General features: G+C 36.8%; 1 protein-coding gene across 1 annotated transcript; it reads right to left on the reverse strand.

The window, feature by feature from the left end:
• Window positions 1-5,713: 5,713 nt before the first annotated feature.
• On the reverse strand, window positions 5,714-7,024 carry LOC131671283 (piggyBac transposable element-derived protein 4-like). Its single transcript, XM_058947584.1, has one exon. It carries the CDS (start codon window positions 7,022-7,024, stop codon window positions 5,714-5,716), a length of 1,311 nt encoding a protein of 436 aa, XP_058803567.1.
• Between the last annotated feature and the right edge of the window lie 9,040 nt (window positions 7,025-16,064).

Here is a 16,064-nt window from a genome sequence, read left to right on the forward strand (position 1 = left end):
GGTCTAAGGGTAAATGTGCGCGCAAAGTCATCGGTTCTGTTTTGAAAAAAGTTCGTACAACCGTTAAAAAAGTTGGTGGAAAAGCAAACATTAACGTTCCACGAATTCTGCCATTATCAACTAAGATGGATGGAGCTTTACCTTTCCTCATACTGCTTTTTGCAGGCTTAAGTGCAATTGGTGCTTCAGCTGGCAGCGCTGCGGGAATCGCAAAAGCTGTGAATAATGCAAAGTCTGCAAAACAGCAATTGAAAGAGAACAAGAGACACAACAAAATGATGGAGGCCATTACTCTGGGAAAAGGCTTGTACCTCAAACCTTATAAAAAAGGCTATGGACTTTGTCTTAAACCTTACCTGGGATCAGGTTTGAAAAAAAAGTTCGAAATAAATCTACCGGATAGAGCCCTCACAAACACTGACTTCATGAAGTATGCAAAAATTTTGAATATACCAAATTTTCGCGAAGTCTTCATGAGAAATAACTACCGAGTTCAGGACCGTATTATCACGAATCAGCTATAGTCAATCTTGATGACATCAAAGGAACAGGGACGCACTGGATGGCTTATCGAAAAATCGGAAAAAACGTCACATATTTTGATAGCTTTGGATATCTTAGACCACCTATTGATTTAATGATGTATCTTAATATCAAGATCAAATATAATACGAAAAAATATCAAGATTTCAATTCTCAAGTATGCAATTATTTTTGTTTACAGTTTTTGTGCGAGAGTAAAAAGTAAAGCCAACATGAAAATATTGGTAGTCGTGTTCGAACAGTCATGGAGGATTCGTTAACTCTGACTCTCGGGTAATTCTTCACTGTTGGACGCGCACTATTTCCCATCAATTGAACTATCACAGCATAAACATTACAAGTTGGGCTTAGTCGAGATCCTAGCGTTCAACTCGATACCTAATATTGACGTACGTAATAATAAATTTTACGTCGGAAATCAAATTATCGACATATCTGTCGGGACCTACGAAATCGATGACATTGATAAATTTTTTCGCAGAGCTACACAGCATGTCGGTACTGATAATATAACATTAAGTTTGAAACCAAACAACGATACCTTGCATTGTACAATTAGATTCATAATTCGAATAAGGACAGTTTTTTGTATGATTTGATATTTTCAGTATTTAAAAAAATATGATGTACAATTTAGATTCGAAATTTTAATACTACCGTATTTATTTGAACAGATAATTCTAAGAAGCGCCCAAGCTCTTGTATGGATTACACTGCAGATAATGAGGGTAACAACAGGAATAGTATTGTTTATCCAAAACCAAAACAGGAAGCTTTGAATAAAGAAATAACCGTTCTTGAATCTGAATTAAACTGTCTTATTACAAAGCGAGACGCAGGTTTGGGAGATGACAATATAGACAAAGCTATTACTAAAAAAAGAAAGAAATTAGCTGATTTGAATAAAGAACTGAAAGAAAAGATATCTAAAGTTGAGTGGCAAAGAAAAAACAGAGAAATCAAACGACAAAAGTTACAAAACTTGAAAGAGGTACATCCAGAGGCAGCTCATTTACTTAATGTCAGAAATGAAGTAGGCCGACCAAGTTTAGAGACGGACCAAGGTGGTTTGTTGCAAGCCATTGTTGACATAGCTATGCATTCTGGAGCAGCTGCCGATAAACGTTGATCTGAAGCAATTCGTGCTTATAAAACTCTGAATGCTGTCTGTGAGGAAGTGGCATTAGCTGGATATCATATATCCCGTACAGCACTTTATCATCGATTTTTACCTCGTTGTTCGAAGTCGAGACAAGCACAGCGTCATGTAACGACCGTTCCAGTGAAGCTTTGTCGTGCTTAACACGACCTTCATAGAGATCATAAAGATCAACATTTTTGTCAAGCTACTATCCACGGACTTGAAGAACTTGCATCTGTTCTTGGACCTCAGCAAGTGAGTACTCATTATATATATATATATATATATATATAAAGCAACAGTAGAGCTCCAAATTATTTACAGAAATGTTATTTAACTCGATATTATATTTTCTTCTTTTTTAGGTCTGTATCATTTCGCAAGATGACAAAGCTAAAGTACCTTTGGGAATCACCGCGGCTAAAACATAAGCACCAATCCTCATGCATTTAGAATATAAAGTTCGCCTTCCAGATCACGATTGGGCTGTTTGTCATCGCCATAAACGCACTCCGTCTGTTTACGCTGGCATAGTTATAAAGAATAACGGCATGGGTAGAAAAGAAGCTGTTACGTATTCAGGGCCTACGTACATCGCAATACGTAGTGGCAAGCACAGTAGTTCAACAGCTTCTACACATGCGTTCGATTTTGATCGATTGGCAGAATTAGATGATTTTCAATCAATCATAAAACAAGATGATGGCAGCTTTAAACCTATACTTATGTTGTCAGTAGACGGAGGACCAGATGAGAACTCTCGCTACAAAAAGGTCATAGGACACACCATTGAGCATTTTAAAAGCAAAAATTATGATGCTGTTTTTATTTTTACAAATGCTCCAGGAAGATCAGCTTTTAATAGAGTCGAAAGAAGGATGGCTCCTCTCAGCAGAGCTCTTTCAAGCGTTGTTCTTCCACACGAACACTTTGGTAGTCATCTTGACGGGAATGGGAAGACAATTGACGAAGAATTGGAAAAGCTGAATATTGCCTTTGCTGGTAAAGTGTTGGCAGATATTTGGTCAGAGTTATCTATCGACAATTATAATGTTACAGGTGAGTTTGTGCCAATAGACAAAGTCTGTGAGCCCAAAGTTAACTTTGATAATACTAACAATGCTGATAGCTTTTGGTATTACAATCATGTTCGAGAGAGCCAGTACTTTCTTCAGGTAAATTAAAATTTATTCTTATAATTTTTTCACTATTGCAGTATAAAATTTTTATTCATTAAATTTTAGATTGTCAAATGTGATGACGAAACATGTTGCTCTCCGCTACGTAGCAATTTACGTGAAATTCTTGACAAAGATTTTATCCAGCACCTTTTCCATTAGCTCAACCTCTTGCAATCCCTTCTTCGTCTATAAATCATACATCTTAAAAGTTTGGATCTTTTCTATTGAGACAGTCTGTGACTTTACGACCTGAATATCCTCGTACAAAAGAAATTCCTTATGATCTTTATTGTCCATCCATTCAGGCCGAAATTGTCAAAAGAACATGTCCTAATTGTGGACTCTATTTTGCATCAAAAGCTTCAGTGGATTATCACAAGTAAGAATTGCTAAATAAAAATTCAGCATAAGGTGAAGTATCAGACGAGTAAAATAAATAATAAAAAAAATGCTCTGATTACAGTAAAATAATTCACAAAATGGCATACACGTCATCTCGAGTACAGCCGCAGCGAGTGCTTAATAAAAGACCTGGAGAACTACTATGCTTGTTATCTGAAGATAATGTTGAATGGATTGATGTTGAATCAATAGAAGAAGACACTCAAACATTGATAGAGGAGTCGGTATCAGATGTTGCAATGCCTGTGATACAATACGTTGATCAGAGGATAAAAGATGGCATTCCATTTACCGAAGACGTTGACTAATATTACTAAAGTTGATTTGTTAAACAGAAAAAAAAATATTGAAAGTTTTTTTTAAATAATTTATTTGAAACAATAATTTATCAGAATATTTATTTAGATATTTAAAAGTATTTATTTAGGTAAAAAAATTGTAATGTTTAAAAACTGAAACTCGGCTACGTAGTTTGTGAACGATCCCTTACGAGGCCCACTCCGAGCTGTTTCTAACTCCCTCGTAAATTATATAACGAGCTACCCGCGCTGGGTCAAAACCCCGTCATAAAGTAGATAATCTGTTGAATAACATGTATTTTTATAAGATATTTTTATCAATAAAAGAATTTTTTTCAATTGATACAGAAAAATATTCTTTTTTTTTTTATTAAACTATCCAAAAAAGCGAAATGCTTCGTGACTCTGACGACAACAGTCGCAGCAGCAGTAGTTCTTTTTATAATAAATTGTGTACTTTTATCAATAAAAGAAATGTTTATTTATTGTAGTTGAGGTGGCGTATAATGATGTCATGTTTATATATGATTATTAGTCTTTTATATTGTTATTTTATATTATTACGTATTGTTACGTGACGAACCATTTTCTTTTTTTGTGCAACCGTATGCTTGATTAGACTCTCGCTTTCGCGAGTCCCACTCGTGTGCGCGCCTTGGCGGGAACGAGTGGGAGACGCTGAGCATGCTGCTGTGTTATGCTGCGATAGCATGCTGCACTCAGCGTCCTAGTCTAAGTAATACGAAACAATTAAAACGTATGCACTAGAGAGAGATGGAGTGTGAGGAATGAGAGAGGAAAAAAAGATATATAAACAAACGGTGAGAACGAGCATCATTCTTCAGTTAGGAGTGAGCGCCCGATTAAGAAGGCTGCAAATCTTTTTCTATAATATTAAAATTGTCAGAGTTATTGAGTTTATTAAAATCTGAATTTATTAAAGTTCAATTTTATCAAAGTTTGAGTTTATTGAGTTTAATAAAATCTAAATTTATTGAAGTTCAAATTGATCAAAGTCTGAGTTTACTGGAATATTAAAAAGGTGTTGAGTGCGATTATTCGGATAATTTCTTTCCCTTCTACAAATAAAGACCATAGAAAAAACCCCTATCTCATCTGGAGCTGCAAAATTGAATAAAAGCTTAAATATATATATTGGAATAGTAAATCGATCAGAACGAAGAAAGAGCATAATTACATATTAACCCAATAATACCAAAGGACCAAATTGTACGAATATTATTGTTACAAAGTGATTACCATTTATTTTTATATAATAAAAATAATAGACTATGCATGGCGAGACGAATACGTTTGATTATACCTATACATAAATATCTCTCTCTCTCTCTTTCTCTCTCTCTCTCTCTCTCTCTCTCTGCGCTTGTTTGTTCACTTTTACTGTAATAATAATATTTAAAATAAACTTATAAATACAGTCACCGGAAGTCTATCCATATATTTTCCCGGCTTTAATTAAACGAATAAAATTATGAATTACGATCGACAAATCAAAGCAAAATTATTATTGACGAGCGATCGGGACGGAGAGCCCGATAGCTTGAGAGCCCCCGAGTCAACGACCGCTCGGCTGCAAGGAAGGCTTGTATACGGTCACTTAACCCGGAATGGTCACACCTTCTTAAAATAACGTCATGGTCACATGGGGTCAAAATGACCCGACGTAAAAAAACAGCTGCCAATTGCGTTTTTTTAAGTGTATCGATTCAAATCTTGCGGAAAAACCAAGTTTAGGACTTCTTCTATATAATCAAATTGGTTTTTCAATTTTTTTTCAATTTGTTAACATGCAAAAATTGCAATAAAATTTTTTTTTCGGAAATAGTGACTTGTTTTACTAAAAAAATTCTTGTAATTTTGATTTTAGGGGTAAGTTAAAAAAAAATTCAGGGTTGTACTCTAGAAATAGTATAGTTTCAAGAAAAAAATAGTTTTGTATCGTAGCTTTCAAAAAATATATTTATTTTGAAGATTGAAGTTGTCAGTTTTAGCAAAAATCACGAAATGAGGTAAATGAGTTTTAAGTTGTGAAATAATGTATTAAAAGTTTTCCAAACTGAAGATTTATTATTTTATTTGTATTATATTATGAAAAACAAGTAGAAAATACATTGTAAGCTGAAAAATTATTCGTGGCCGGCACAATCAGTGTAAATATAAGCTCGATGATCATCGCACATCAGTCTCTCACATGATGGACAAAGTGACTTGGTCTTCCTGTCAGTTCCCCGCTTGCAAAGACCGCACCTTTTCCTGGTCGGTAACTCGACTCTTTCTTCGTCAAGCACCTGAACGTCTTTGTTCAAAATGGTGTTGATTCCTGCTCGTAAACTATTTCGGAGTGTAGGCTCCGTGGAACGACGTACCAAATGCGGTGTGACGAGATGCATTACCAATTTGTCTAAGCATGCTTTAGCTGATATCGATTTCTTGACGCCATTGTTCACCAATTTACATTTCAGTAATATACGTGCATTAACAGCTGCTATGTCAAGCATACCAAAAAAAACTCTGAGTGGCCACCGATTGGTTTTAGCACAAACGGTATGCGAATGGCAGAGCCAATCGAAGCAATCTGTCCCTCCTTTTGTCTTGTTGTAGTCTAAAATAACTTCAGGTTTTCCATTATTCGTAGCATCTGTACATTTATCAGAAGAAATTACCAGCACTATTTTATTCTTTTTTGGAGTGTAAGACACGAGCATCAAGTCGTTTGCATGGCAGAATTTAGCACTTAGGACAGACTTGCCAGATACTTTGAATTCGGCAGGTATTTCTTTCTTGTTTTTCTTTACCGTGTCGGTGATTTTCAATCCATATGGCTCTTCTTTCATACGTTGTAGAAGTGGTACAGAAGTGAACCAATTGTCGCAGGTGACGGCACTATGTGTGTTATAAATTGGAACTGTGCACTTTCGAAAATAATATTCTGTCAGTTGTTCATTTTCCAGTTTATCGCTCAATGGAATTTTGCCTAGATAAGGGAGAACATAGATCAAGTATGAAGTGGTAGGATCGTTCAAAGCAAAAATTTTCAAACCGTATTTATCTGGCTTTGATTTTATATACATGCGGAATTTACACCGCCCACGAAATCCAAGTAAAATTTCATCCAACGTACAATTGCGACTCGGCTGATAACAGCTCGTGCAATTCTTGATAAATATCTCCCATATTGCGCGAATAGGCGAAAATCGATCGTCTTTGTTTCTGGTTTGTTTATCATCGAATCTCAAACACGACGATAACAACATGAAACGAGCTCTGGACATTACACATCTGTAAAAGTTGATTCCATTGTGATTACTCCATAGATCGTGAGTATTCATGCCATTTGATTTCCAGGCACTGATATAATATAATATCCCTATGTATGCTCGAATTTCTTCTTCGTCAGTATAGTGATGGTACGTTTGTGTTTCTTTACCTAGCGCCATCATTTGAGCACAGTGATTTTCAATCTGTGCGTTAGTGTGTTCCACAATGATTTTTATAATATCATTTGGAAATAAACCTTCCCAAAATTGCTCTATAGTTTCAAAATTTTCTGCTGGGCCAGCAGATCCAGGAACATAATCATTTTCAACATTACTGAGTCGACCTGACAAAAATAATAAAAGAAAGTGAAATTAAAAAAATTCTTTACTAATACTATTGCCATTCTTTCCTTTTAGCTTACTTCTTGGACGCCCTCGAGCGTTCGATTCTTAGAGACGCTGTGCCAAAGACGCGTTCTCCCAATCTTGTTCCATATCTTCATCAGTCGGGCCATCCGATGTAAAAGTCAACTTCATATTCGTCGGACTCCTCCGACTGCTCTGAAATGTGATCATCAGACTCCGAATCACTTCCATCGATGGCTTCGACGGTTTCTTCATCTCGCAATGAGCCAGTGATTGATTGCGATCGTAAATTATATGACATCTATAAAAAATTATACATTTTATCACCAAGTGTACTATGTATCATTTATTTATTTGCAGCTCAACGTAGTTAAAACTACTTTAGGAGCGAACAAAAAAAATATATCAACTCGTAAACGTATACTTACGTTCAAAATCACACTCTGGCGAAGAAAACAAATTATTTCATAAACACTTTTTCGATCAGTTTTACAATACTGTGGTCACACACGGTCAAATTGACCCCAGCAGGAAAAACGTCTGTACACATTAAGAGCTACAGATGCACTGATGCCATGATGGCGTCCAAAAACCGTTAGAATTCATTGTACTACTTTCAAATAACAACAGGTGGCACCACTTGTATCGATAAAAAGTTTATTTTCTGAACTACATCAATCCAAAAACTGCCTGGGGTCATTTTGACCTAGTGTGACCATTCCGGGTTAAAACGTATGACTATAAGTCTTTTCGTTATTGAACTGCTGCTAGCCTTTTTGTTCAGGAAAATTATTAGTATTGTTCGAAAATTTGGAAATACACTGCCGGTCAGTCACTTTTACACCCCCTTCCCCCGAGCAAAATTGCTTGAAATTGGAAATTTCATATTTTTGGTCAGAATCAACGTCCAGAGACGAGCGGGAGCGCATTTGAAAGCTATTTTCAAGAGCTTTCGAATAGTATGCATCGCAAAATTTATGAAATCGGATTTCTAATTTTTTCAATCGAATATTCATCAATGAAAATTCCAAAATTTTAAGTCTACCTTTGACAACTTGCCAATTCTAGGGAAAAAGTTCCACGAAAATTTTGAGCACAATATTTTCTTCCTTTTTCCAAACCCAATCCAAATCACTCGTCAAAAAATTTTTTCCATCAAATATGACCCTTGTATGAGAAATTTTCTTGAAAATTGACACGTTTCTTCAACTTTTTATAACTTTGTAAATAAACATCCTAGAAAAAAGTGTACATGAAAGAAAATGTTTCTTTATTTATGTAGAATAATGTAGAATTTTTTCAGATTAAAAAAAATATTTTTTTTATCCATCTTCTATGGTCAGTCCAAAAAAAAGTAAAATATTCATCTGCAACGTGAAATTGTCTTTTTGTAAAATAAAAATTGTAGATTTCAAAAACTTGTTGTTGCCATTTTTTTTTCCTCACAAGAACGTTGTTTTTCAATAACAATAATGAAATGTCATGATTCAAATGAAAATACATGCTTAATCTGTAAAGTTATTTATTTGAAATAATAACTTTACATAATTTTTATTGAGCCTAAAATTTGAAGATTATCTGCTATTTCACTCTGGATTTGATTCTAGCGTGTTTTTAGTAGAATGTCATAACATAGAAATAGACAACAAAAAATAGATAACAAAATATAGACAAAAGTAACCAAATGCTATAGGACGATGAACCAAATTTTTTGCTAAATATCATTCGAAATAAATAAAATTAGAATAAATAAATGCACCGTCTTATAACAATAACACGTAACAATAGTGACTTTGTAATTAACAAACATAAACTTGCGATAATTAGAACTTGTGTCACACAAATTAAACTTTTTTTTCATAAAAACCCTCCTTTATGCTTGATAACAGCTTTGCATATTCTTGGCATCCTTGCGACTAGTTTGTCCAATGTAGTTTCTTGGAGATTGTTCCCTTCTCTTTGTAAAATTTCCCATAAATTAGTTGCAGAGCTTGGACAAGATTTTCTCACTGCTCGACCGAGCTCTTCCCATAGCAGTTCGATGGGATTCAAATCAGGCGACTGGGCTGGCCATTGCATAACTTTCAATTTTTTTTTCTTTTATAAATTTGAGAGATAATTTTTACATAATTTGGATGTATGTTTTGGATCGTTATCTTGCTGAAACACAAATTGTGCTCCGACTAGTCGAATTCCTGATGTTACAGCGTGCCTTTGTAGAATGTTTTTGTAACTTTCTTTCTTTAAGATTCCATCACTTTTTACAATATCACCTACTTTTGATCCAGCAAAATAACCCCATACCATAACTAAACCACCACCATGCTTCACACTTGGAACTAAACAATTACTATTATATTTCTTACAAACCCGTCTTCTTACATACATTCTCCTTCTACTTCAAAAAATTTCAAATTTTGACTCGTCAGACCACAGAACATTTTTCCAATCAGAAATAGTCCAATTTTTATGACTTTTTGCACACTGTAAGCGTTTCTTTTTATTTACACATCGTAGAAGTGGCTTCTTAACGGCAACTCGACCAAAAAGTCCTTTCTCTCTCAAACGATTCTTTACCGTACTCATACTCACAGGTTTTTCTAAATGTTTGTTGACATCTGCGGTAAGTTCAGAGGCAGTGGCTTTTCGATTACGCAAACTTGTTCGACAAATGTAGTCATCTTCTTTGGCAGTAGTTTTTCTTCTTGGTTTGCGTTGCCTATTTTCGACACTTCCAGATGTACAGAACTTTTTAATATTATAAGCCACTGTGCGCCTGTCTATTTTCAAATGCTTTGAAATAGCGTGACTACTCATTTGCAGTTCATGAACGGCAATGATCTTATTACGTTCACGCCTGGACAAATTTTTCGATTTTGCCATGTTCACTACACATTACACAAACAGTTCACACTTGAAACGCTCGGGATCGACTAGTTTGCTCATAATCGTAGACACAGAAATATTTAAGAAGATACCACATTTCATATGATGAGCGTTCGTATATAACTTTATTTGTAAACACCTAAGTATACAGCGTGTTGGGTACCTACTAAATAAGCCTGTGATTACTCGGTGTGAACACACACACGTATACTCACTATCGTTTCCTGTACAATTTAGTATATTTTTTTTGCACCGGCTATAAAAACAGCGATGAAAAATGATTGAAAAACAACGTTCTTGTGAGGAAAAAAAATGGGAACAACAAGTTTTTGAAATCTACAATTTTTATTTTACAAAAAGACAATTTCACGTTGCAGATGAATATTTTACTTTTTTTTTTGACTTACCATAGAAGATGGATAAAAAAAATATTTTTTTTTAATCTGAAAAAATTTTACATTATTCTACATAAAAAAAGAAACATTTTCTTTCATGTACACTTTTTTCCAGGATGTTTATTTACAAAGTTATAAAAAGTTGAAAAAACATGTCAATTTTTAAGAAAATTCCTCATACAAGGGTCATATTTGATGGACAAATTTTTTTGACGAGTGATTTGGATAGGGTTTGGAAAAAGGAAGAAAATGCTGTGCTTAAAATTTTTTTGGGATTTTTTCCCTAGAATTGGCAAGTTGTTAAAGATAGACTAAAAATTTTGGAATTTTCATTGATGAATATTCCATTTAAAAAATTAGAAAACCGATTTCATAAATTTTGTGATGCATACTATTCGAAAGCTCTTGGAAAGAGCGTTCAAATGCTCTCCCGCTCGTCTCTGTACGTTGATTCTGACCAAAAATATGAAACTTCCAAGTTCAAGCAATTTTGGTCGAGGGGGGGGGGGGGGTAAAAGTGACTGACCGGCAGTGTAGTTTGTTTCCATATCGATGATTGTTTGTTCTTCTTCTCGTCCGGATATTGTTATGGAAGACGTGAGTACTTTACTTTAGGGTAGCATTCCATTTTATTGGAATACTGGTCGATGAATGATTCGATAATTCTTAAGCTGTACTATTTATAGTAGTTTACAATCACGAAGGCTACAAATAAAAGAAAGTAAGCAGGATTTGGTGCTGCATTTTTTGTCTTGGACTTCACAAATACTTGCACTTTTTTCATTAAACGGTCTTCGGTAAGTGACACACACACACACATACACAAACACACGCGCGCGCGCACGCACGCACACACACACACGTTGAACTGCAAAAAATTCATTTTAAACTAATTATATATATATACAGGGTGGCCCATTTTAAGTGATCCACTCAGATATCTAGATTGGAGTGAGTTTTATCGAAAAAAGTTTCAGACAAAAGTTACTCAACTTTGAGGGGGCCATGTTTCTATGACCTTGGATTTGACCTTGGAGGTCATGTTCAAGGTCATTTCAAGGTCAACTTTGTTTTTTTAAATAGGAACCCCCATTTTTGACCCCGGATTCGGAAAGAGCGGGAAATTTTACGTCCAAAACGGTATTTTTAAATTTTTTTTCATGGCCTAGAGAAGGTCGATTTAAGGTCAAATGCTTGAAAAACTGCATAAAAGCGTTTTTTTAATTTTTAAGATATCGAAAAATGACCTCTACAAAATTTGTTCAGAACAGAGTGGGCCACCCAATGCACCAAAAACCTTTGACCTTTAACCTCATTTTGAAGGTCATTTCAAGGTCGAAGTGTTTTTTGTAATGGAAACCCCTCTTTTTGACCCCGGATTCGCACATAGCGCGAAACTCAACACAATACCTTATCCAAACGTCGGATTTCGCGCTATGTGCGTATCCGGGGTTAAAAAGAGGGATTTCCATTACAAAAAACACTTCGACCTTGAAATGACCTTCAAAATGAGGTTAAAGGTCAAAGGTTTTTGGTGCATTGGGTGGCCCACTCTGTTCTGAACAAATTTTGTAGAGGTCATTTTTCGATATCTTAAAAATTAAAAAAACGCTTTTATGCAGTTTTTCAAGCATTTGACCTTAAATCGACCTTCTCAAGGCCATGAAAAAAAATTTAAAAATACCGTTTTGGACGTAAAATTTCCCGCTCTTTCCGAATCCGGGGTCAAAAATGCGGGTTCGTATTTAAAAAAACAAAGTTGACCTTGAAATGACCTTGAACATGACCTCCAAGGTCAAATCCAAGGTCATAGAAACATGGCCCCCTCAAAGTTGAGTAACTTTTGTCTGAAACTTTTTTCGATAAAACTCACTCCAATCTAGATATCTGAGTGGATCACTTAAAATGGGCCACCCTGTATATATATATTTATATTCAAACGTATTCGCTGCTTATAAAATTCACATAACACAAACAAAAGTAAATATTAACACACAGTAATCAGTGCCTAGTGCATCCATCAAATATTGAACGTCTTCATCCGAAGAAAACTCGACATCACTTTTTTCATCCATATTGACAGTAGTCTGCAAAAAGAGTTTTTTGAATCAACAACTTGAGAATTTTTGACATAAAACTAGCGATGATTGAAAGAATGAAAAAAAAAACGATAAAAAAAAGAAAAACGTAAAAAACTACGAATAACGAAATAAAAACATTAAAAACACTCGACATAAAACTACCAATGATTCAAAGAATGAAAAACAAAACGGGGTTTCCATAAGTAATATCATGGAGCACCCTCGTGTAGCACGACAAAAAGTTTTTTCAAAAACATTTAATTTTTGAAAAGATTTAAAATGCTCAACAAATAATTTATGATACTGGCAATAAATAATAAATTTATGTCATCCGAAATGTGAAATTATTAAAAGATTTTGAATGAAAAATGAAATTACTATACAATAAATATACAGGCTACGCAGTACTGATGAGGGTGTAACGGTGGCTCGACATAAAAAGGGACCAGGAAAAAATAGACCACACACTTAGCTTGTAAATTAGGATTATAAATCGCGTACAGCTGAGAAAAGAAAATTTTCTTCGTAAACAACAGTTTTCGTCTTGCGCATCTGGCAATTTTCGGATGTTTGGAAATGTGCCATGATAATCAGAGCGAGTTTACAACCGCGCCATCCGGAATAGCCAAATTGCGAACATCTCAGGAAAATGGAGAGCTGCAGCGCATATGTGCATCCTATTCATGATACAATTATTTTATTTTAATTAATTTATTTTCAATTTTATTAATTTCTTTTAAATTAAAGGAAGCACATTTGCTTGCAGATCTCTCAAAAATATGCGAGACTTGTCTGTTTCAAGTAGTATTCAAGTAATTAACAAAGACTATTTTGATTAATAGTTTTGTTTGAGGAGAGAGATAGAGGTGAAAGAGAGAGCAAGAAAAGTTGAGGTTAAGAGAGAAAATCAGGAAGTGGGAAAGGCAGGCAGAGAGGAGGGGCGACAAGAAATAAAGGCGGAGACAGAAAAAGGTAAGAGAGGGAATAAAGGTGGGATCACGAGTAGAATTAGAGAGACGAATTAAGGTATACGGGATAGTGATGGAAAGATTTGTGACAACAGAAAAATTAAGTGATAAGGGTGGAAGGATGGATAAGAAAGGCCCAGAGGAGGAAAAGAAGAAAAGAGTAAAGGTGGTGAGGGTTAGCGAGAGCGGAGAGGGGCTGAGGAAGAATATTAGAGGAGATATGAGAGAGGCAGAAAGATGCAAGAGTGAAAGTGATGGGAGCGAGATGGGAGGGAAGGGGGGGAGAGGGATTGGACAACAAGATAAGAGAAGTTGGAAAAAGTAGTGGTGCAGAAGATATAATGTACCGCAAAGAACAAACCGCATTATTATACGAACTCTTACAATCAACTTTTACAAACTCTTAACCTAATGAACACAACGGTGTTGCGAACACGTCTTAACACTGTAGAACAATAGAGAACAAAGATCAAATTAACTAGCTTACCACGCTTACAAATCTAAACTATATACAACACGCGTCGCCCGGCAGATGCACCGCCTTAACGACGAACCGTCTTAGCATACTTAACTAAAAGAAAAAGTCGCCCGTCAAGGGATCGCCTGGATGATATTCTATTTGAACAATTTATGACGCGCACCGTAATTATGGCAGGTAGTCGGTGTGTGCACGCCTTGCTACCTACCTGACGCTTACAATTACGCGCTGTGCCATACCGTTGAAGAGAGAGAGAGAGAGAGAGAGAGATTGATTGATTGATTGATTAAACATTTATTGAGCCATGGGGTATGACCCCGTTGGCTTAAGGAAGGATACAGTGCACGCAGGTAATATAATATCGTTACATAATGTAGGCAGGTGAGTATAGTATGTGGTGGATAAGCAATGCAATTTGTGTGTGAAGAGCGTTACATTTCTAGTTGAGGCGAGTGCGCAGATAGCAATGAGAGGCACCTCATTGAAAATACATTTAATACTTAAGACTATCTTAAAATTACTAAGCTTAGAGTAGGCGCAATACGACGAGGGTACGCAGCGGGAGGCGCGGCGGTTGGGGGATGGAAACTTAGGCTAGAGCTTTGTTAGACGACGCTGAGTACGCATGGGTAAGAGCTTGAAGGTACGCGGAGGTTAGAGTTTAGATGCGAGGGTGGGTTGGGGTTGGTGAGGTAAGAGGTTGTACTGAAGGTAGCGACCTGGTACAAGTAGGTAGGAGGGGTTGGGGGCGAAAGCCGATACATTGTAGGGTCGCTGGTCTTGTGGGAGAAGAGTGAGGGCATTCATGTTACACATGTTCTCATGAGTAGCACGTTGGGTGAACTCGTCAAGCTCCAGGAGAAAGAGAAGCTCAGACAGCCAGCGTTTGAATTCAGCGAGTCGGTCAAGGTCAAAGTCGGTGACCGCAAGTTGGTTCAAAAGGTCCATACCACGAATTGCGAAAGACCGTTTCCAGGCTTCAGTGCGTGGAGCTCGGAATTGAAAGGCGGCTGGAATGTTGCGGAGAGAGCGCCGGGCGCAGGTAACGTGATTTAGTTTAGCGATATGGGGGGTCAGGTAGGCAGGACCGTTATTACAGACAACTTTGTAGAGGAGTCTGGCTAACGCAAGATGACGCGAAGAAGACAAAGTAAGCCAGTGAAGGTGGAGTCTGTGATAAGTGACGTGGGTACAGGGGAGGGGCCGCTACGACAGAGTCCGGGGAAGAGTCAGTGATGCTGACCAGCACGTGTCGGCGACAGATGAATGACTCGGACTTCTTTGGGCGAAGAGACGGCGAGACGCAATCAACGTGATAAAGCGCGTTACAATCGGTGCAGAGTAGCGTGTTATCGGCACTACGAAGCAGGTGATGACACCTAGCACACGCGGCGGACATAGAGAACTGCGCGTAAGCGAACGACAGGAAATTTTCGACTGTAGAGAGCTTGACGAAGTCAAGGAAGAGCGGAGACGCTACAGTCGAATTTCAAGTTTTGAAAGTCGCGCGTGGATTTTTGTGCCTAGCGGCCTCTGGCGGGAGTAGCATTTTCCAACTGAATAGACGGACAGACAGGTAAACAAAACGCGAACATAAACCTTATATGTGCATGACTCAGCAATAATATTATGTGCAGAATAGGGTGTTTTTTTATTAAATATGCACGATGCTCTGAGTATGGTCGAGCGAATTAATGAAGGCGACACATAGGGAGTCCTGATACACATGCACAGGTTATGATTTGAAATTTCGCTCTCTCTCTCTCTCACCAACATGTAGGCAAGGTGCAGGTGACGACGTCTACGATGGCTAGGAGCCTAGTAGAATGCGTTGTGGTGATGTGGCAGCATCAAGGTGCAGCCGATGTAGTAGGTAGAGCAGAAGTCGTGGCGTGTAGAAGCGCAGGTGTGCCGAGGCGTAGGTGTGTGAGGCGTTGCTTGCGTTGGTGTGTAAGACGGTGTAGCGTTTTTAGGTTATGTTGTAGTGTAGCCAGGTATTAAATCGCATCTGCAGCTCGAAAAAGGCAATAAAAATTGCGATTTATT

This window comes from Phymastichus coffea, unplaced genomic scaffold (assembly GCF_024137745.1).
Source record: "Phymastichus coffea isolate CEN01 unplaced genomic scaffold, Cenicafe_Pcof_1.1 PCOF00009, whole genome shotgun sequence".
Lineage (NCBI taxonomy): Eukaryota > Metazoa > Arthropoda > Insecta > Hymenoptera > Eulophidae > Phymastichus > Phymastichus coffea.